General features: G+C 40.3%; 2 protein-coding genes across 3 annotated transcripts in view; both read right to left on the bottom strand.

Moving 5' to 3' along the window:
* Window positions 1-13464, bottom strand: part of LOC131459956 (synaptosomal-associated protein 25-A-like) — a 33153-nt gene extending 19689 nt beyond the window's left edge. The window contains exons 1-3 of one of the 2 annotated variants that reach the window (XM_058630145.1): window positions 13313-13464; window positions 13117-13226; window positions 10965-11148 (exon numbers count right to left, since the gene is read on the bottom strand). The gene's annotated coding sequence lies outside the window, so the exon portion shown is untranslated. Of the gene's footprint in view, window positions 1-10964; window positions 11149-13116; window positions 13227-13312 lie in introns of those variants that run through there. The other variant, XM_058630143.1, reaches the window with a different exon arrangement.
* A 2459-nt stretch (window positions 13465-15923) lies between these two features.
* On the bottom strand, window positions 15924-22546 carry lrrc28 (leucine rich repeat containing 28). Its single transcript, XM_058628564.1, has 10 exons — window positions 22384-22546; window positions 21427-21659; window positions 21131-21171; window positions 20670-20707; window positions 20075-20212; window positions 18638-18844; window positions 18449-18551; window positions 17315-17487; window positions 17061-17220; window positions 15924-16952 (listed from the first exon to the last, which is right to left on the bottom strand). The coding sequence occupies exons 2-10, from the start codon at window positions 21592-21594 to the stop codon at window positions 16883-16885; spliced, it is 1098 nt and encodes a 365-aa protein (XP_058484547.1). The 5' UTR covers window positions 21595-21659; window positions 22384-22546; the 3' UTR covers window positions 15924-16882.
* Window positions 22547-23867: the final 1321 nt, after the last annotated feature.

Below are 23867 nucleotides of genomic sequence, written 5' to 3'. Positions count from 1 at the left end.
ACTGCCCCATAAAACGCCTGTACCCTTCATGCACTTATATTAAACATCAACTTAAACATCTAAACACGTGCAAAAGTAATTGAATACAACCGATGCATTGTGGACTGTCACTCTAAAAAAAAAAAAATCAAGTTTGAACATTTTCGTTAGAACAAAGTTTAGAACAATTTGTTCTCCCTCATCTAGACTTGCATCACCAACTGTTGCTGCTGCAGCTGACACTCACAGTGTGTTTACATGCATGTTAAAAGTCCAATTTTAGTCAGACTATGACAAAAATTCGGTTCTCTTAAAGGTGACATAGACCGGAAGCTCCAATTAACGCTGCGTTTGTGTGTGTATCTGCGTCATTACCTCGTTTATGAAACCCTAAAGTTTCAGAACAAATAGTTCAGCCACTGCTGAGAAAATAGTGTTGTATTGTTTTCCTGGGCTCTGCGAAGCGGATCGACACTTCCTTAATTTGATGTCGTCATCAGAAATCCTCACCACCGTAGCGCCTCCCGGTGCGGGCACTAGTCCGGGCACATCCGGTTGCGTACATTCAACCGCAGAAGAAGAAGAAGAACTAGTCTCGTTGTAGCTGCTGAGATGCAGAGCATCCACGGTGCCAGAGGGGGAGCTGTGTATCTAAGAGCTGGCCTATCTATTACGTCACTTCCAGGTACCTGGCCAATCACAGGACAGTAGGAAAGCTCTCGTTGGCTGGCCAATCACAGCAACTGTTTGGTCTGAAACAGCGCGGCTGACGAGAGCGTCAGTGAGGAGATATTTTGATCGGCTCGTTTGCAGCGATTAGGAGGTTTTTAATCATGAAAACAAGTTAATATATGTAAGTAGACCTCCATAACTAACATATATGTGTGATACAAGCATTCTATGTCGCCTTTAATGTCATGTAAACACATTAGTCAGACTAAAATCGAGATTGAGACACCCTGTACTAGTCTACACTTAGGACAATATGTGCAGCAAAGTGACAACAGCATAGACATGGCAGCAAATGAATGTTTCTTTGTTTTGTTTTTGTCTTTTCCAGTCACTTTTTTTTTAATGTTTACGTCGAAACTGTCCAACCTTCCTCTATAAAGTCACTTCCTCTTTCTCGACACACACTTACACACACACACACACACACACTAGTGGAGCTGATTTAATACGAGGTCTGGCCATCACCATCCCCCACCTGTGGCCCCGTGGCCTGTCGCTCATCTTGACTGATGGCTGAACTGCCAGGCTCAGTCTGTAGAGATTAAAGTCAGAGGGGAAAGAGGATTTATTCTCCAGTGTCCTCTCTCTCTCTCCTCTCTCTCACTCTCTCACACTCTCACCTTTAACTGAATTTCCTGCTGTTTTACTTTGTCCACTTCCCAAGCCCTCGAGTAGGACCAAGACCGAGAGACCATTCATTCACAGCTACACCAGTTCACTTTGTCCCTGATGTAAATATCTCATCAACCAACTTCAGAAACCGCTGAAATACTCCGTAATCGCTCATTACAACGAATACATATACAGTATATGTATTCGTATATACTGTATATGATATACATCATAATACGTCAAACCGTGAAGCACATCTGCTACAGCAGACCACACCAGACACTATTAGGTACACATAATGAAATGTTCCGTGAAAATCACCATACAATTAACCTATACATGAAAGCCACAACAGCAGGGATTATGAGTGTTAAACTGGTGTCAGATTAAATCCTCCATCACATGGAACGTGAGAGGATTTAAGAGCGAAACCCCGGTGATTGTTTCGGGAGGTGATGTCTTTAAAGTGCAGCGCAGAGAAAAGACCACAACATTAAGTGCTTTGCATCAAACAGGACAACGTGCAGCACATTAAAATATTAGTGCAGTTCAAACAGACGGAGATGTTAAAAGGGCACCGATGAATTATTGATCAAAAATATTAATAGCATTAATGCTAAAAAGCTGGTGAAGGGAAATGTGGAAATAGGATGAGAGGGGGAAAGAGCCAGAACATGACTCAGCAGAGCCAGTAACTGTGACAAAGGAATGGATGTTGTGTTTTATAATTGGACTTAATCCCAGTGAGAAATCCACCTGCTAGACTGGTATTTTGCTGGTTAAAAAGTCTGAATTTGTTCCTCTAAACGTCTGCCTCTGTTTGCCTCGTCTGACACTTTCAGCACATCTTTTCTTTTTGTTTCCTCTGCTGCCACTTTTAAATACACTGGATTGTCTACGGTATAGAATGGACCTGTATAGATTTTTTGCACATTGCTCCGGTAGACGACTGGATTAGTGCCGTTATTAAAGGCTGACACGATTAACACAGAGCTACACAGCCCCAATCAAGGAAGAATCTGACGGCAAACAATTTCAGGCAACAAAGGGAATATTTTCAAAGCATACAAGTGGAAAAAATCCATGTTGAACACTACAATACACTAAGCTATGTTCACATCACCGGTCGCATTGTTCAATTCCAATTCAGGACAGAGCATAGTTGACTATACCTAATACCTATACCTAATAAAACCTGATTTTATTTTTGGTGGTGAGGCTATTATTCTGTCTCATTCATTTTAGTCCTCATGCACAGAAATTATGTAGCACCAGTCTATTCAAATGGCGGTCCGTGGGCCACATGCAGCCCATAACCAACTACTGCGGTTCCACCAGAGATTGTAGATTCCTACATCAATTCCTACAGTAGTCTGACAGGTTTGATAGCCGTGTTACTTCTTTTGTATTCTGTTCTCAAAGGCACTTTGAGGTGTTTGAGGGTCGTAATATGACTATATATGTTTATCTCATTTCAAAGAGAAACAAATGCTAATATCGTGCACCTTTTTTTGATTTGATGTACTTTGAGTTGCACCTGAGATGACAAACACTTTCATTTTTAATGTGAAATAGTTACAGCTAATACTGTGCACTTTTTTTTACGTACTTTAAGGACAGGTATGACCTTAAAGTACCTTTTATTATTTTTTAAAAGCACTTGTTTGTCATCACCTGCTGCTTACTGGCTGCAGAAAAGGTCTGGCTGTTTGTAATTGAATAGTCCCGATGTAGCATTATTTGTATACAGTGTTGTTAATCTAAACACCTGCTGTGTTAACCCCATTAAGCAGCAAAATTTGAGCTATTAAACTGATATGGATGATATGATATGAATCAATACAGATATTACACTCACATTCAGGCAGGGTTCTATTACAGCCGTGGTTCTCTATTATTTTCTGTCATGCCCCCCCCCCAGAGGACAGAAATGTTTTCACGCCCCCGCCCCCCGAATTGAAATACTATTGAGAACCTGATCATTTTTATTTATTTATCTGTATAAACCACTGTATGAGTTGCCCTACCCTGCCTCTCACGTCCCCCCCGACACCTCACCGCACCCCCCCAGGGGGCCCCGCCCCACTATTTGAGAAGTACTATATTACAGTATGTGTTCTCAGTTGTAATGCATAACAACAATGCGATAATAAAAAGACACATGCAGACCACAAATACTGCCGATGAACACGGTTCAAACACAGTAGCAACTGTGGAAATTCACTACAACCATTTGCTAAAAAAAAAAGAAGTGATAATATCATTATTATTATTTTAAAGCTAGTGATTCTGTCTTTTTCTAAGATCACCCATTACATGGTTCTCACTAAATTACACAAAGTGGGCTGTGAGTGCTGTAAAAACACAGGTAGAGTTTTTTTTTTGTCGTTACTACAAGATTACGTCATCAAATCCAACAGTGCCGCATCACCTCGTTACCTTTCAGAGTATCACTCCGCCTTTCTAATCCACAGTATTACAGAACAAGGTGTGCCATGTTATATAGTTCCTGATCCACACGAATGAAGTGAATAACATGTTTATATGAATGTAAAACATTCATGAAACCATTTCAATTGGCCAGAAAAAAAAATCTAAACAATATAAATCTTGTAAAAACAACTCCATCCTCTCATCTCATTATGTACAGAAGAAGATTTTACAGTAATATGGTCATTTTGATGTGGGCAAGACAGGAGTTTAACCACAGTAAGTATTTCTAGGGAGGTGTTTCGAGTTACCTCTTTTGTGAAATGCAAAGCAGCAGGTAGACACAGTGCAGCCTACACGCAAGAACAAGATGCACCACTGGTTTAACCTCCTCCAGTCTGTCAGGCATTAACTGCCTCCACTGCTGTCACTCGAGCACCGTTTACCTTCGAGCTGAGATAAGCAGATGATAAAGTGTTTGTGGACGAAAATAGGACATCAGGACATTTAGCATTCAAGGGAAACCAGATCATAGCTTGTGTTTTTCTCGTATAGGTTTAACCTAAATCTGCTTTTAATTTTTAAATAGCTAATACATTTCTCTCTCTCTCTCTCATGCTTATTTCTGTTAGTGTGGATGAGTAAGAGAGGTGGTGGGCACACTGTATCTGACAAATGGTGCTGCTCCTTCTGTGATTATCCATTTGTTAAACTAATTGTGTGGAAGGGAAACAGACACAAAGGTGAACCCCGGGGAGTGCAGGGTTTCAGCAGGAAACATCTAATTCCCCATTTCCCTCCTGTATTTGCACCAAACTTAACCTCCTGGCATTACATCTGGTGATATTTCACCTTCTAATTACTCTTGAGAATGAGTACAGCAGATTAGATGAATTAATATGTTTGTTAAAGTGTCTTTGACTGTAAAAACAGGCACACCATAATGACTCTGGCGTCCATTTACGCTGAATATGTAGCAGACTGTGAGTGAACACTATGCAGCACACGTACGTACATGTGTACGGATGTTTAACACCTGACACGCAGACACACTGAAAATATCACGGCGGTTCATGAATAATAAGGAGAGCGGCAGCGTGTGAATTCAGCTGCATTATGGGGATAAATCAGCATTTTTTTCCAGTCTGTGCATTCCATGTTTTCTCTGCCATGTTGTCTTCAAACAGGGTTTTATATCCAGCTCTTTATTTTCAATTTCTGTTATTGCCTGCAGCAGTTCTTCCACACCGGCTGCATTGTGTGATACTGCTCTTTGTTGTTTTGTCAACAGGGAAATACAAATGAATCTGATTTGATTTGAAAAACTAAGTAAGTAACTAACTAACAGTGTTCACCATCCTGGAGTTTTTTTTGCACAATAAAAAGAGAGAAAATGTGTTTACTTATTACGTGAGCTGAAAATTGCAGGGTGTCTCACTCCTACACTGCTCGACTCTACCCTCAGTAATTATACTTCATATGAAGCATACATTTGTGCAGACACCAACACTTACCAGGCAGAGTGAGACTTTTGCTCATATAGAAAGCACACACGACCACTTCTCTAAATTGCCACCATGTTGGGGTGGAGAGGCTTGATTGTCTGGGGAAGTAGCTATGGTTACTTACGGTTAGTAAGTTAGGAACGAGCCCGACTAAAAATAAACCTATGAAAAGATTGCATGAGTGCTCATCCTCAAAAAAGAAAATTCAGAGTCCTTTCCTGAAGGAAGACTGTATTTATTTTCTGTTGAAAATCATTTAAGCATGTTGTTTAAGCAAAAAAACAAAGCTCCACAGTAAATGAAGGTAGTGTTTTCCACCACATGCATTTATGAGGCCTGAATGAGGCTGGAGCCTTTTTTTCCTGACCTTTACAGCATCACTGCTACATGTTGCTCATCAAGATTGTATCCACTTTTTTCATTACCATACACACAACCACACACACACACACACATGCACAGTGTATGACCTACAAGCAGCAATCACATACTCCAAGACATGACCAGGCCACAGAGCATGATGGGAGCCTGAGGGCTGAACTATTCAGCCACCACCTTACAGTTGACTGCTAATATACCAAGCATGTACCAACAGCCAAACACACACACACACGCACACACACACGCACTTTGCTTTATAGCAAAGTGTGTCAAAGCTATATGTCAAAGCTGCTTTTCATTATTAAATCCAGGATGTAAGATATGAACATTAGTCATGTTTGTTCTGCACTGAAACAATATTAGGGACTAGAGTGTGACTCACAACAAGTCCAATAAGAAGATAATAATTTCCCAAAACAAACAAACGTTGAAGTCAATCAATCATTCATGCATACCCTAAACTGCAGCCTATGATATGTGCTAATTGCAACTTAAATGTAAAAAAAAGATTGTTCAGTCATAGCTACATAGTCACATGGGCAAGACACTTAAACGACACCAAACTACCTGATATATCCAGCCACTGGGGGCATAAATGTACTCCTGGTGCTTGTGCTGGGCTGCATAAATGGAGATGGACACTTTAGGAAGGACAGGTGGCGTAGAATCGATGCCAAATCAAGAATACAAATGGAAACCAGTCACAATGTTCACACGATAAATCATGAAAGGAAAAAAAAACAAATACTAACAATGACTGTAGCGCAAATAGAAGTGTTGAATCACTAAAGTAAATAATCCCTAAATAGTATATGTCAATCATTAACAACCAGAAAACCCTAATCTACGATTTCATGGGTTATAAAATAAGCACTAGAAAAATGTCACATTTTAAAAAGAACATCTTTATAATAGAGCTTTTTCTTTTTTCTTTTTTAAACCCAAGCTGACCACAGTAGCTGCATGTAAATGAAACAAGGTACATAACTTCATACAGAGCCAGTTTTCTGCCCTCAGCAGCGCCCGCTGTGACCATATGGCCTCAGTGAATTAAAACATTCCCTATGGAGAGACAGGAAGGACACACAGGGAGGAATCTGCTGTGGCAACTCACTCCGGAAATCACTAAGGAAATCTACAGAATAAAAGCCCAAGAACCAGTGAAACCTGTTACCCGTTACACTACCCAACAACACCAACTTTCCCCTTCATTTTCAGAACATAGAGGTTCATTTCTGGTTGAAACCATGAGTCCTACTCTGATATTGAAATCTTCACTGTGACAAGACCTAAAGACCTAAATAAATAAAAATGAAGGCTGCAGGGTAACAATTAACCAGGGATGTATTTCCCACATTTCCTCATTATATAATCCAAATAAGAATAGGATTGAGAGAGGCAGATTAACTACAGTAACAGGAGGACGGGAGATTGATAGGTGCAGAGGTGGAGTGGTCGTTCGGTCACAAAGAAAGAAAGTGCACATTTGACTCAGCTTAAAGCAGCTCTTACAACCATTTATCTATCTATCTATCTATCTATCAGGGGAATAATTAACATACATTCTTTATGACATAATGCATTTAGCAACAAAAACATTCACTGAACATCAACACAGTCAGAATAAATTGAGGGTGGACTTGGGCATGTGGACAGAGTAGAGAGAATGCAGGCTGGGGAACAAGGTAGTGTGGGACATATACTGTACAGGCGAGTCAAAGCAATCATCTGTGGCCTGCAGGATAATCACTGCAAAGCCCCACTGTCCCATTCACGGAGGATAAAACCCACTGGATTAATCTGTAGGCCTACAGAACACACACACACACACACACACACACACACACACACAAACACAAGCAAACACAGAGAAGCCTCACAAAACTTACATAACACATCGACCACTCTGCCTCTGCATCTCTTCACTTTTCCTCTCTCATACATGCATTCCCTTTTCTTCCACTCGCACACTTTGGCTCAGACACACAAAACCACACATGCACACACAAACTGTAAACATAACCACTTAATATTTATAATGTATACATACATACAGTATATATAATAACTAACCACAATTCAAACCTTAGACCATAACAAAGTCCTCAGAAATTAGGTTCTGCTTTATTAGGACCAGGTTTTGGTGACTACTGGTCCTCACAAGACCAGTGTTTATCCCAGAAAAGGTACTAAAGAGGTGGTAAATACAAGTATACACACACACTCCCCACCCCCTCCTTTCCTCCCTCTTTTCTCTCCTCCACTCTCTCGACGTGAGCACATTCAAATGGACACCTGTCATCATGCTGTTCATTTATACACACACACTCACACATACAGTACATGGTGGTGAGGCACATACAGCAAAGAGCATGCACAGCCACTTTATCAGGTCCACCCGTTTGACTGCAAATCGTCAAGATGAGCGGCTGAAATTCAAACCAAGCATCAGAATGTGGGGAAAAGTAATGTAGGTGCCTGGGCTGCAGCAGCAGAACACCACATCACACACCACTCCTGCCCCTGTATTCGGTGGCATGTGTACCTAATAAACTAGCTGGTGAGGGTGTATTGGTATGCCTATTTATGAAGATTTATTTATGGGTTGTGTACACACATGGATGCACAATGCACCTTCTGCTCCATAATATGCATAATGATTAAAATACACACAACATGCACATGTTAACAGCAAGAGCGCAAATGGTTGTCGAGGGAACTTTAAAAGGTTGATTTCCATATTATGCAGCTTTGCCCTCATACTGGTGTGTTTAAGAAAACACATCTGTGTCGCCCACATCTGTGCTCTCATACATGTCAATGATAAAAAAAAAAAAAAAACACTGTGGAATCCTGAACCAAGACCTGACCTGATTTCCCTTGGAGCCTTTCGTTCTATCTTATTAGACAGACAACGAGAAACTTAAACTATTACTGTGACCTCAACTCCTGCACTTTAAATGTCAAGCATACTGTGCACACTGTTAAACTAGTGTTTTTGTCTACAATGACGGTTTATAACCTGTCTCATAAATCTGTACTATTCACTATGACGTGCTGCAGACGTCTTTGGCCAGGTCACCCTTGGAGAAAAAGAGATTTCAATCTCAGTGGGATTTATCTGATAAAGGTTAAATAAAAAACAATAATAATAACAATTCTGGGACCTTCTTCTTAAAACAGGCTCAGTTTTTTGTGTCTACAGTGACACGCAGACAACAACAATAGAATTCACTTCTGAAACTTCTCACGTTTTTACTAATTTCATGTTTTGTTGCTGCCTCCGTCTGTCTTGACATGAAACGACTTACTTCCTGTGTGCAGCACGGTAATGACGTGCAGCGACACATCGTCATTCAGAGAAATATAGATACAGAGAGAGTAGTGTTGTGCAAACTGATTCGACAACGGTTTGAAATGGAACCGACGTTTGTTTAAAAGTTACGCACTACAGCTTTAGTCACTGTTGGTACTAAACTGAAGCGATAGTCTAAACTAAGCCGGCTGCTTGCTTCAATCATAGTTTCCTTTCTTTGAAGTTTTCCTTTCTTACTTTTTTTTCTTTGACCATCACCAGCAAGTCTCCACAGACTCACTTCCTTTTTGAGTCTCCTCATGTTAACGGTCACCATCACCAGCAGTGTCTGGGCTTTGAGGATTCTCCTGTGGCTGCTCAGAAGCACAAACCGCTCAACTCTGATCTCCCCCGACAAAAAACGACAAACTGCGTGACAATTATTACAAGCCAGTGATGACAAATCCAATTCTCGTGGGAACATTAACACGTTTAAGGAGTGCAAATCCAAAAACAAATTCCATTGGTGACAATTTATGGACTGCAAATGTCAACCCTCTGCTCTGCTCCTTTTTTTTTTGCTGAAACTTCAGTAAGTGAGCAACTGAAAGGCACTGAAAAAGAAGACTGTGCGTTGTTGGATATGACTGTCTTTCTGTAGTCGGCATTTTTTTTTATAGCTGATCAAACTGAAATTCAATGAGGACAATGGAGATAATAGAAGACTGAATATGTAACAAGAGCAACATTTAGAAGGCGCAAACCTTCCCCAAGGCCACTCACTTCCCTCACAGTGTCAATACACCCCCTAAATAAACTTCTTTTTGTATCCAGATCACCACCAAAATTTTAACTGTGTGGTTTGAATGGAGCAAGAGAAAACTGAAGGCTGGCGGTAATATCTCATCTTTTTATGAGCAGGATTGATGGATGTGGAGGAGGAGGAGGAGGAGTGTGGTCATTATTTGTGCTCCCAGGTTCATGTTCTTCACAGCATCTCATCTCTAGAGAATCAGCGAGGACTCTCTCTCTCTCTCTCTCTCTATGCACGCTTGTTCACATGGTGGCTTTTCAGCCTCTGATGAGTTGTTTACAGCAAAATAGGACTGTGATTTTCCTTCAAGGTGCCTTGTTGAACTACAGCATAGCTCAACATCTGCAGTCACAGAGCACCTGGGCACGGACACACACACACACACACACACACCCAAAAGACTTCTTGTAGATGGTGTTGGTAGCTGTAGCAGCTCTGTGGCATCTTCCTGGTGGCAGTTTAACACATTCTTTAAAAGAGGGTGATATAAACACTGACCTTGTTAGGACCAATAGTCCTCATGGAGACCAAAAGCTGGTCCTAATGAGGCAGAACCTCATTTCTGAGTAACTGGTTAAGTTTAGGGCTGTTTTTGCTTTTGTACTGTGGTTAGGTTAAGGGCTGGGTTAGGCATTAAGTGGTTCTGGTTACGGTTAGGGATAGCTGTGCAAACCTGTGTGTGTGTCTACTGTTACATTATGGGGGATGTTTTTCTTCCTGGGGATCCTTTGAGGATTTCATTGTAAGTCCTCACAACTTTTAAGGGTTTTTGAGGGTTAAGAATGGGTTGTAAGGTTTGTGTGTGGTGAGTACTATGGAGCTGTCCACGGTGCTGAACACGATTCCTTATGCATAAAGCTTCTTCTTTTCTTTTTTTTTTTTTTACCTCGGCACAACTTTGTTGAGGCTGAACCATCCACTAATTTAACAATCTCAACAAACAACTGCCTTAACTGTGTAATATATGAACGACGCAAACACTGTATCAGCGCACATCAACATTTACACTGATTTGTACTTAAACACACGCAAAGACCAAAGCGACAGCAAACACCAGACAATCACAGGACTGTAAAACAAGGCAGCACATATACTCTTATGATAAATAATATGAACTTTAGAATTTTGTTTTAAAAACAAACTAACTTCAAATGCTCTTCTGTTTTAAACAGTGTCATGCGATTGAAAAACAGAAAAATAAACGAGTTAAACTTACCTGGTGGAGTTTCCGCTGCTCGGGCTTTCTCTTGTTTTGCTCGTTTGTTTGGATTTGTTTGGACTCTCGGTGAAAGCGTCTGTCTGTCCTGATGCTCCGTTCAGCGGAATCGTCCCCGGTGAAAAGACGCCGCCCTCCGGCCAAGCGAGCGTCAAGCAGCCGAGGTTGAAACACTCCAAACTTCCTGTTAATGTTTGACAAAATAAAATCGTGATGGAGGAACCTCGTGATCACTTGCGGGGCCTTAGACTGGTCTGTAAAAACATCTCATATGGATACCAAATTGATTATAACATATTTTTTGTTAAATGGGAAGAAAAATCTGAAATAAAATCCACTTAAATGTGTCCTTGTCTTTGTTTTTCACATTGAAATGAAGGACTAATTAAAGTAAATAATCAAGGTGCTGCACAGAACAAAAATAATTCATACAAAGTTGAAACATACAGTGCATTACACATTGCTTACAGAAGGATTAAAATACAATTAAAAAGTAAGAAGAGTAAAAAAAAAAAAACAGCCTAGAATGTGTATCTTAGATTTATGTAAAAAAAAAAAATATATATATAGCTATATAAAATGGGAAAATGTAAGACTAAATGCTCATGTTTTAATGTAATGACTATCTTGTGTACTAAGTATAACAAAGTTCTGGAATTTATTTGAATTCAGAATATTTCATATTTACAGTTAGAAGGTCCAATCCCTCCTAGATTTGGAATTAGGGAGACCTTAGACTGTGTGCATGTGGGGATAGTGATTATATTAGACAAAGGATGTTGAAGATGGAGCTGCTGGGTAGGAGGAGGGAAAGAGAAGGTTCGTGGCTGTTGTGAAGGAGGACATGAGGACAGTGGTGTGCACGGGGGAGGCATGCTCACTTTTTCTACTTTTAATGTTTTTATTTTGACGGTCAGGTCCTCCTTCTTCCTGTCTCGTTGTGATAATTGATGCCGCTCACAAAATGGCCGCGCCCTCTGACGTCACACGCAGAGGATAAAAGGTAGGGCAGCTCAGCCGCTCAGATTAGAGCGAAAAGCAGGTGCGAAGTTAAAATGAGAATAATTCTTATTAAAAATATAAGTCATGGTCTCGCAGTACATCCAGTTTCTCAGTCCACACTCAGTTTGTACTGCGACCACCTTGCCAGTATAAAGCAGGTGTACCACTTTATTAGGTACACCTGTTCAATTGCTCTGGAACACAAACATTTAATTAGCCAATCACATGACAGCAAAGCAGCTAGGCATGTACAAGGTTGAGACCTGTGGAAGTTCAAACTGAGCATCATAGTAAGAAAGAAATATTATTTAAGAGACTTTGAAAGGGGCATTGGTTTTGGGGTCCAGAAACTGCTGCATCTACTGTGATTTCCACTCAACCATATCTAGGATTTACATAGAACATAGAACGGTCTGAAAAAGAGAAAACAATGAGCAGCATTTTTCTGAGCAAATACGCTCTTTTGATGCCAGAGGTCAAAGGGGAAAGGACAGACTGGTTCAGAATAATAAGAAAGACACTCACAGAATGACAACCAAGGTGTGAATGTACAACATGCCAAACGTTGAAACAGACGTGCAGATGGGTTACACCAGCAGAATATGTCACTGAGTGCTACTCAGTGTGTACCTAATAAAATGGCTGATGAGAATAGTTACAGTCTCCGACCTGTTCCTTTAAAACATCACATGGATCTTAAATTACATTATTTTCAGTATAAAGTAGGGAATCACAGGGTAACCTGCGATATGGTACAATACATGGTCCACGATACCAATAATATCGCGATACAATGATTCTGTTTAACAGTTATCTTTATGAATCTTTAGGCAGGATGATAATTGTGTCTCCTGTGAAACACTTCATCATTGCATATCACATCACAAGATTTCTGGTCTTAATGATGTTTGAAGGAAAATGCACATCATGGATGAAACAACTTGCACTGACAACATCCAGCGTCATAAACAAACGGCGTGTTAATTATTCCTGTCACTCTGAGTGAGACTGATAAAAGACACGCTGTGAAAAGATGAATGGTTAGGGGAGATATGGTTCCATCCCTCTCCTCCTCCGCTCTGTCTGTCTGTGACTCTTTCTCACCTCTCCACCAATTGTCACTTTAGTCATTTGAATGCTGAAATCTCACCTCTGCCATTATTTTCCTTTCTCTCCACCTTCTTCAATCCTCGTTCATTCCCTTTTTGTTTTACACCACAAACTCAGATCCAGTTAGTGTGATAAGCAGCAGCATCAGATCTGAAAAACTCAAATAATGAGTGTCTTAAAATGCACATTAAATTTTCTTTCAAAGCTTTTTTTCACAGCAAACTCAGTTAACTAACCATTTCAAGCAGTTATTTCCACGTGTGATAAGCAGCATCAGTGTGCATCTATTCTGTACCGGTGATGGATTGGCTTATTCCACATGTGGGTACAATCTTGTCCAGTGCATTGATGAAACCATCAAAGTCGCTCCTGAAAACTGATGATCCAATAGTCATCAGACTGAGCACAGTGAATCTCGCTGAAGTGCCTTTCTGTCTCTCCATCTCTCTCCTCCTAAGTACAAATGTGTGAGAAACACACACACACACACACACACACACAACATCCATTAGGAATAAATAAATCACACATTGATTTCTTTGATGTGTTACAGAGCGTTAGGCTGTTGCTCTGGCAGACAGAACGGCTGTGAATTATGAGAACATGCACAAAGGAGCTATGAAAATATTCTCTGTTCAACGGTGCAGAGATGTGAAATACACTCACTATGCCACTTTATAAGGTACAGTGTGCTCGTACCCCCAAAGAATTGCAGTGGTTCTGAAGGCAAAAAGGCGTTCCAACCGCCTTTTTGCCTTCAGAACTGCTGCAATGCTTTGTGACATAGATTCAACAAGGTGTTGGGAACATTTCCTAACAACTTGGTAGCATTATCATCATCCCTTTTTGCATATTTGTTGGCTGTACATCTATGATATGAATCAACCATTCAGCCCCATATCAAAGCTGCTCGCTGAATAATTGAGACCTAGTGACTGTGGAGTCCACTTAAGGACACAGAGATCAACCTGTTTTAATTGATTTGAGCCTTTTGTCATGATGCGTTATCCTGCTAGAAGTAGCCATGAGAAGATGAGTACTCGCTTTGTTCCTAAAGCATTGGACATGCTCAGCAACACAACTCAGGTAGGTGCAGGTAGGTGTTCGGATGATGCCCAACCTGAACTGTTGATGCAAGACAAGATGCTGGTACATGGTATTTTACGTGACATTCACTCTCAATGGCTTGGCATCATTTGATGGAGAGCTCAGTTTGCCTCTTCTTTGGTGACTCTCTGATTTAAACATAACCACTAGGGATTAAAGATTTACATTTTGGTGACTTGACTTCAACCCTGCAGTGAAAACCACATTGTATGTAGGGTGTCAATGTGGGAATGAAAATTCTCAAGCATCACAATTTTGCACAAAATGGACGATGAGATCAAAATGGGTGATCAAAAGCAAAACCACAAACACTTCAGTACACATGATGTGTTTAAATGCCACATGCTATCTCATGATATACTGTAGATTCAAATCAGAGCAACTGTTAAGCATGGGAATAAGCTTGAGATTATATGGTTTTGTGGTATGGTATTTTATGACAAAGGGAGGGAGAATATTCCTTAGTTTTGCATTTATCACTTGCTATATTGTTCCCCTTCGTGTGTGCGGTATATTTTTTATATGCAGTTTTTCCTGGAGTCACAGGGTGACATGGTGTATTCATATCTGTTTGCTTTCTGCTTAACAATATGTTTAATATAAGATAAAGCCAATGTGCCTCTTTCCTGTCCTCATTCTGGGTGAAGATGTGCTTGTATGACCTCCTCAACCATTTTGTGAGTGTATGTGTGTGTGTGTGTGTGTGTGTGTCCACAGACTGTGTCAAATGATCGCCATGCTTGTGTGTCGGTTCATGTGTGCAGTCAGCAGAGATGTGATATTCCCAGAGTGAGGGCAGAAAGCCGAAGCAGCATCACGGGCCCGCACTTGTCCGAACATGCCATCGATCGTGCCGCTCTGCTTTCTGCTCCACCCTCCATTATCACTTACATACATATTTCAAGTGGTCCGCTTTCTTTAGAGCAGTTTCAGGTGATGGACGGGGTTGTGCTCAAACTCATATTAATCTATTTCAAGTGCGGTGTATTGGAAGCTTGTGTATGCCACCAGGTTGGAAATTCAAATTTTTAAGCTGCAGTGCATCATTTTTGGTCATTTTTGTCATTATTGATGCTACTATTCTGCCTCTGCCTTAGGTTGTCTTTGATAGCAATGATGTAAAATGATTTATATGCTGTGTCCAAGAAGCATTTTTGAGCAGTGTAATTCACTTCTGAAACTTTTTGTGGGCACTCATTTGTGTTTTCAGTCATACTCCAACCAGTCTGTCTCGACATAAAACAAATCATTTCCTGTGTGCACGTGCCCAAAAGACATTGGGTAACAGGACCTAAACATTGCTATACAGAGAAATGCAGAGTTGTTTGTGTGAAGCATTGTGTGAAATGACTTGACAATGTGAGAATTTGACATTTGCTAATCTGCAGCTTGACTGGAGGCTTTGAAAAGAAAGTAATTCACTACACCTACTTGGTAGCACTGTCAAAATCTGCCTTAGTGCAAAGAAACATAACAAACAGAAACAACAAGTGAAAGAGCCTGAGAGTCACATAAAAAAAGCAATTAAATTACTCAATATTGGCAGAGTTTTAGAGATGAAGAGATAGCTGCAGGTTATGTGTCACGTATGAGAGGAGTGTGTCTCTGTATTTTAATATCCTGTGGATGAAACTCAACAATCACCTGCTTTCCCAGCGATCCCCGCTCACCGCAGCTGCAACTTGCAAAAGCCGTGACAACGTGTCTGAGGAGTATAAAAAGGTACACGTGCACAGAGAGTCACACATCAGTCAACATTTACTGTGGAATGCAACACAATCATAACTTACGACTGTACAACACAGTAATGAACATTAACACGCAAGCGTCCGTCCTACAAGAGAAGCACACAGTGCCTCTGAAGTGAACAAACAAACAAACAAACAAATTCTTTGGACAATGACAGGGGTCCCGGCAGATGTTTAATTCTGATAATGGAAATTAAAAACAAAAACCGTTCATTTTGGACACCTGTTTTAAAAGACAATGCAAGCAGATACAATTCTTATACATAATCCTCGGCTCAGTTACTTAAGCTTCAAGATTTCAGAAATAAACTCACAACAATGACTCATTGAGTATATCATGTTGACATGTATGTGACGTCCTGTGAGACTCGTGTATCCTGCTCAAAGACATGTGGCTTCTGTTAGTGTTCTTCTCTGCTGCTGCTGCAAATGACACACATTACATAGACGCGCGTTTTAGTTATAACCCTTCAAACGGTCTTCAGTAATCAGTAAAATGAATTGCATTCACATCACAAGTGTTAATACCTCCACGTGAAAACGTAGTGATTTCACTAATGTTTTAACAATGCTTGTTCGTTAAAAAGCGCCTACTAGCGAGAAGGGGTTTGTACTTACTTTAAGTCTAAAACTCCTAACTTTTTAATAGCAGTTATTATGTTGACTCATGAATGCACACACAGGGATACAATTGTCCAAGTTGGTTTGACTCCTGACAGAGGAACCATGTAGGGTTTGGGTTTTTGTCAGCAAACGTTGCTGAACAAACCCTGTGTCCATCCTCTGAGCCAAACAACCACAGACAATATATCTCTGTGATTCTCGGTATTGTTAAGCAAACGCAGAGCTCCAGCACTGTTGCCGCACAAACCTTCGAGATCCACACAAATGATAAATCGCTATCTGCCACCATGGAAAACAATGTTCTCAGGGCGAAAGCAGAAAGAGGCGTCAGCCCTGGAGGTCAAAAGTCCGGAGGCAGTGACTGGAGCAGCAATAGGCCACAAAACTTACAGTCGTCCTAAAGAGGAGACGAGACAGGACACAGAGTGAGAGGTGAACAGTTTTGTGGAGTTGAGCAGATTTCATGTGCAAAATTCGGAGGCAAAGGTGGTGTGTTAGTTCTGACCTGCGGTGCACTCCTGCCAGGGCGGTGTCACGGAGGGGGAAGAGTTTGGGGTACATGGTGGTGAACATGGCTTGGCTGCAGCGATGACAGTGGCCCAGCGGGAACTGCAGCAGGTCCAGCAGACTCTTCGGGAGGGTGATGGGAGGCAGCAGATTCAGGTCTAAACACAACACAGGAAATGTATGTAAAACACAGTAGAGAGACTACTGTGTGTGTAAATGCTTCATACACAGCAGTGTACCGTCACAGCTTACCTGTGGGGCAGTGGTGGTAGATGCGGTGCAGAGTCCTCATGGCAAGCTCCTCCAGTGGAACCACGCTGTCCGCCTCTGAGCCGACCACTTTCACTTCAGGTGGCAACCCGACCAGAGCCTGACTCAGTGCCTCGCCCCTGTCGCTCTCCAACACACGTGACGACACACCACACCTGCACAAAACAACACAGTCCAACAACAGTTTTTATTATGGTGTACAAAATGATATTAACTACATTTCATCAAGAGCTCCTACCATAAGCTGACCGGCCACTTTATTTGGTACACCTGTTCAACGGCTTGTTAAAGCAAATACCTTAACAGTCAATCGTAACTCAGTGCATTTAGGCATGTAGACAGCCAAGACTTGACATGGCTGACTGGTCTGAGTGTTTAAGAAACCGCCAATCTACTTAGGTTTTCATGCAAGAATATCTTTCGGGTTTATAGAACAAAATGGTATCATAATATACACTATATGGACAAACGTTTTTGGATGCCTGACCATTACACCAACAGGGACTGTAATAACCTATTCAAATACGTACACAGGATTTTACATGGAGTTCCTCCCTGTTTTGTGGCTGAAAGAGCTTCAACACTTCATGGGAGATTTTCCTCAAGATTTTTTGTCTTTCTATGGGAATTTGTGCCCATTTATTCTGTAGAGCATCTGTCAGCCACTGATGTTGGACAAGAAGCCCTGGCTCGCTATCTCAATTCCAGTTCATCCCAAACGTACTTGATGGGGTTGAGGTCAGGGCTCGGTGCGGGCGAGTCAGGTTCTTCCACACCAAATTCATCTAACTGCATCTTTATAGTCCTTTGTGCACTGGGGCACAATTGTGTTGGAATAGAAACTGTTGGAAGCACAGCATTGTCCAAAATGTCTGGTATGCTGAAGTGTTAAGACTGCCCTTCATTATCTATAAGGGACCTAGACCACACCAGGTGCCATGTCTCCTGACACTTTATTCAGTGTCCTGTGTACCTAACAAAGTGGCAAGTGAATGTTTCTTTACTTTTCTGCAATTAAGTTCAACCATTAAATCAATATATGGCTAAACTACTTCATACTAATTCATATCAACCTGAGTTGAGCTCAGCTTCAGGTAACGAGGTTAGCTTTATTACCCGCTGCAGCCGATGACCTTGTTATACAAGTAGGAGGGGAGGCCTTTTAGGTTCACGTTGTTGTCCACAAACACAAACTGCAGCTCTCGTGACCTGCCCAGATCTGAAAAACAAGTATGTTAACATCGCCTTGCTCCCCACATGTAAATCACTATGACAACACACAAATAAATCGGGTGCTATGCGGACCGAGCGGTAGAAAGGTCAGCTGGTTGGCCGCCATGGAGAGCTGGTTGAGGCGGTGGAGCCAGCAGAGCTGACGGGGGACGTGGCTCAGCAGGTTGTGGTCCGCTGTCAGATTCTGCAGGGACAGACAGCGATGAAGTCGATACGGCAGAGACATCAGCTGGTTCATCGACACGTCCAGAGTCTCCAGCTCCTGTAGATCACCAATCTCTGATACCATCAGGCAAACATGAGAGAGATGGTCCGAGTCAGTCTTTTCTCTTTTGTCTTTACTGAATCATTTTATTAAAACAGTTTAGATTGACTAAACCCTTTGTTATTTCAATGTTTCATGTCACATTCATGTGACACAACATCTCTCAACAGTCTGGAACAGAGATCAGATAATCAGGCTGAAATGTGTGGGCATATCAGTGTTGTTGATTTTGGCTGCAGACAAGTCAAAGAAATGAAACCAGACAGTTGTTGTGAGGTTTATACATGTAACTTAGCACATTTCAATGCTTAAAATTGAAACTAAACATTTCTAAGGATCATGAGAAAATGCACATTGAACAACCATCTGTATGAAAATAAGTAACAACTGAATCTCTGAGTAGATGGACAATGTTTTACATTTGCACAACTTTTCTCCAGTGATTTTTATTTATTTACAAATATACTGTGACTGAAACATTGTAATAGGAAAGAGAATTGTAATTTTATTTTTTTTAATGTGTCCTTTATTTAGCCATATTGTGGTACCAAATTTAAAAAAAATGAACTAATTGAAAAATAAGCCATTCAAAGACGTATCTGGATATTAGCATTAAGCTTTGGTGGATTCAGTCATGTATGAATGTTAGACACATTCTGTCAGGTTGATGCATTGTGGCGGTAGTGCTCAGTCGCAGCAGCGCTGATCAACCCTCCATCAGTCCTCGTAATTTCATTGTGCAATTTCAATTGTATGATGGTAATTAAGATCCTTTCATTTCCCCTCCTTTATTTGCATCACACGCAGTGTGGACAGTATGTTCTCTTAATAACTGTTTCTGTCAAGGCTTTTCATTTCTTATGGGTCTCTGTCGCCCTCTGCTGGCAAACAAGATACAAGTCTACAAACTACAGTCAGTATTCTAACCTCAGAAAATTACAAGTCAATGTCCAGTTTGCAAAACATTCACATTCACACACAGTTTGTGTGGACTTTGTACCACACAAACTGACTGAATCTGTTATTTAGCGAGTGAAGCAGTTTGGTGCATAAATGCACAAAGACATTGTCCATTTATGTTGGTATATTTTCTTTTACCTTTCATTAAATTAGTAATATCATTTTTTTTATAGCAGTGGACCTTCAAATATTTAATATGTCATGTTGTTGTCTTAATGTTTTTAATTATACAAACTGACTGTTATACTGTATATTTAAATAGTTATGAAGTAAACTTGAATTACCTGGAGGAAGACATTTAAGCTGGTTGTTGGACAGTCTCAGGTGCCGCAGTGACCTCAGTCGGCCAATCTCTGGACAGAGGAACTGGAGGGCGTTATTGCTCAGGTCTAACGATTGAAGCCTGGCCAGGTTTCCAATGGCTGGAATCAAACCACATCATCAACACATAATCATTGGGTTGATTCTTTAAAATGTCACAAATCAGTGTGTTTTAAACTATTTCAGTAGCCTGAGCATTTTGTTTAAAATGGGAAGCATATGCAGGCATAAGAATCATACACAGACATTTCATTACTGTTTCTGATAAAGTCATCAAGACAAACTAGAATGAAAGAAACTGGATTGATGTTAGAAGAAAACCATGTGGTATAACAAGAGTTAAAAAACAGAAATTGGCCAAAGACCAGTTGTTGCTCCCTAAAAAACAAGCCTTTTTGGGATCAACAACTAGTGTGTGGACGGACATGTTCTACTTTTGATCCTTTTGTCAGTCCTGCCCAGCACCCTAAATGTGTATGCCTTCACAAACTCTTGTATAAGAAAAGAAAGACATGAGTTCAAGAGTGGCATTTTTTCATGTCATAACGGAGTGCTTACCTTCAGGAATAATGACTATGTTGTTTGAGTGCAAATACCTTGAAAGGAGAAAGAAAAATCACTCTTTGAGTAGACCAAAGTATTTGTATTGTCACAGGACACTGTTGACCAATATATTCATGTCAATGAGGTTAAGCTTTCAATGTTACGCATTAATTCACATGCCTGTCAGAGTTAAAAAGGATTACAGCACATACGAATTACACATAGGCTTCCTTTACATTGCAGGTCTTGATGCCCAATTCCAATATGTTGCTTTTTTTTCCTGCTTACACCTTCATGGTGTAAGCAAAAGATCAGAATTGTGTCAACTGCAAGAAGTGTGTCAACTGCAAGACACACTAAGTCTTAGTGTGCTTTTGTTTGTTTATTATTTGCTGTCAAGTAATGAAATGGTAAAAACAAATACAATGATTAATTGTTAAAAAAAAAAAGAAATCCCAGTTTAGCTGAGTACTCACAGTTCAATTAGATTTGGGAGCTTCTGAGCAAGATTGTCAGGCTGAGAGAGAGAGAGAGAGAGAGAGAGAGAGAGAGAGAGAGAGAGAGAGAGAGAGAGAGACAGACAGGAACAATTAGTAACAGAAATGTATTTTGTCAAACTGCCTGCCCACTGCTGCATGTGCCAATAAAAATAATAAAAAGTCATTTGAGAAACAATAATAAAGTATGCACTGCTATTTTTGTTAACACAAGACTATATACAATAAACAACATCACTGACAAAGTTAATCCAGTATAGGCTATGTGGATTTACCAGTGTAGTGAGTGAATTCCTCTTCATGTAGAGTCTTTCCAGAAACTGCAGACCTTCATCTTTTAGCAACTCCACAGGGAAAATATTCAGGTTTCTGTAGTTTAAAAACAGGTTTTTGTGGCGCTCCTGCTTAGCCATGAATATCGTCTCATGAAGTTCAGTTGCCATTTTTGTGGAGACTTTTCCTCCTTGGTGGAGGAGACTCAGTAATGTCTCCTTCTTCTATGGCATTACTGAAAGATAAACAGGAGCACAATTACAATCAAAAAGTGGCACTGACTGAATTGAATTCAATTCAATTAGCATAGTGCAAAGACTGCAACCTTAGGATATTGTGTCAGATATTTACAGAAGGTCTTATGTTCTGCGTTTTAAAAACAACTTTTAATATTCATGTTTTGCTACTGTTCTCTGTCCCATGCCATTCAAATGTAAAAAAATGTAAATTCATCTTGGAATCAGTTCAAATAAGTTCTCACTTTTGTGTCATTATACATCTTTCATGTTTATTAATCCCAATTAATAGATCTACGTTCATAAGCAGCCAACACAAATCTCATGTATCCAGCGACCCTCATGATGAGGATAACGCAGTAGAGGACGGATATCTCATATGGTACATGTTTTTAAATCCAATACATATTGCTCTCACAATCGTGATAGCGGTCACAAAATTGCGAAGACATGTTTTCCTCCTATCGCTAATCCCAGGTACTGACTGCAGTTCGGTTTGTGTGAGCTTGACTGACAAATCTACAGAATGTGTTCAGAAGGGAGACACCTTCTCAGAAAGAGCATCCGCATTCTAACGGTCCTTTTTTCCACTCGATGTCAATGGGAGATGGAGGAAAGTGCTGCTGAAGCCCGATGCCACTGCCATTCTAAGCACCGTTAGCATGCTAGCTAAGTTTCTGCCACAAGTACCCTACGTTCAATGACAAGACAGTCGGTATTTACCTGAAGAGAACATGGCTGTTTTTATTTCATTTTGGTTCCCACATACGCTCAGTGATACTGCTGTAACTATGATGTAACTTTAAGTATGTAAACACATAAAGCTATGGAGGTAAAGGGTTGTTTGACTGCCGGTCGTAAACAACGTGTGACGTCGACCAGCTTCTTCTTCTTCGTCTCGTTTTAAGGACACTAAGGACCGGATGCGCCAGTTGTCGTTTTGCTGCCACCTGCTGTCACAATAGCAAATGTACGCATTTTGTGCCACAACTCTTATTTGTGTGTAATTTTTTTTAAATATTTCTCCCACTATGTTGTTCTGCGGCGGCCGTTTGTTTCTACTTATACCTCTTATTTCGCCGTTATGTGTCCGTTCACTAGTTCCACGTAGAAACTTAATTAAAACTTCAAAACCTTTAGCCAAATTATTGCTCTTTTTTCTAATTTACACATTATTCCTTATTTAAATTAATTGGAAAATTCTTCCTAGTTCCACAGACGTAAACAACTTCATTTGAACTTCAAAAATATTGCTATTGTGCTAGTGAAGTGTCTATTTTAGATTTTTTTTATTATTATTCCCTTTCGCTTTGTGTCTATTATTCTCTTTATTCTATTGTGTTTCTCCGGGCCTTGAGTTCCAAATGTTGTTCTTTCATGTCTGCACGTTGGAATCACAATAATGAAATAATAATTAATCCTTGAAAATGTTCCACTCAATTTGGACATTATCCAGTCTCTTCAGAAGTTTGGTATATTAGCTAGATACTTTTGGAAATACTTAAACACACATTTTCAGCTACTACCTGGTTCCATACCTCAATGTAGAAGCTTCATTCAAAACTTTTGCTTGTATTTCCCTATTAATATTGATTGAAAACACATTTAAAGACCTTTAAAGACACACATTTTCAGGTTCTTATTAGTTCCAAAGACGTAAATGTAGAAACCTTGTTCAAACTTCAAAATGTTCGGCTCAGTTTAGACATAATCCCGCCAGAATTTTGGTATATTAGCAAAAATACATTTGGAAAATAATCAAATAAATTGAAACACATTTCAGATCCTTGAATTTTCAACTATTTACTGGTTCAAACTTCAAAATGTTGAGAACAAGTGACATTACAGTTAAAAGTGAATGGAATTTTCCAGATTATTCCAGGATTTGACATTGGTTTGTACTGTGTGGAAGGTACAGAGCTAGAGTAAATAGTAAAGTAAAGTAAATATTCTAATCAACTTGCTCTTCCGTTCACAAATATCACTCTCCATCCATGGCTTTAGTCTTATTTCATACAATGTGACAACCAAAATGTGTGACTCTTTGAGTGAGAGATGTACCATCCATCTTCTCCACTGAGCGCAATATAAACCGTCTTCTCCTCCTCTGTCAAGTGTCAGTGATGCAAAAACACTTACGTCCCCACTTTTAAAACAACCATTTCTCAGCCACTTTGGACTCTGTATTTTCACAAAAGCCTCGATCA

This window comes from Solea solea, chromosome 5, assembly GCF_958295425.1.
Source record: "Solea solea chromosome 5, fSolSol10.1, whole genome shotgun sequence".
In the NCBI taxonomy this organism is placed as follows: Eukaryota; Metazoa; Chordata; class Actinopteri; order Pleuronectiformes; family Soleidae; genus Solea; species Solea solea.
This window is presented reverse-complemented; position numbering and strand designations above follow the sequence as displayed.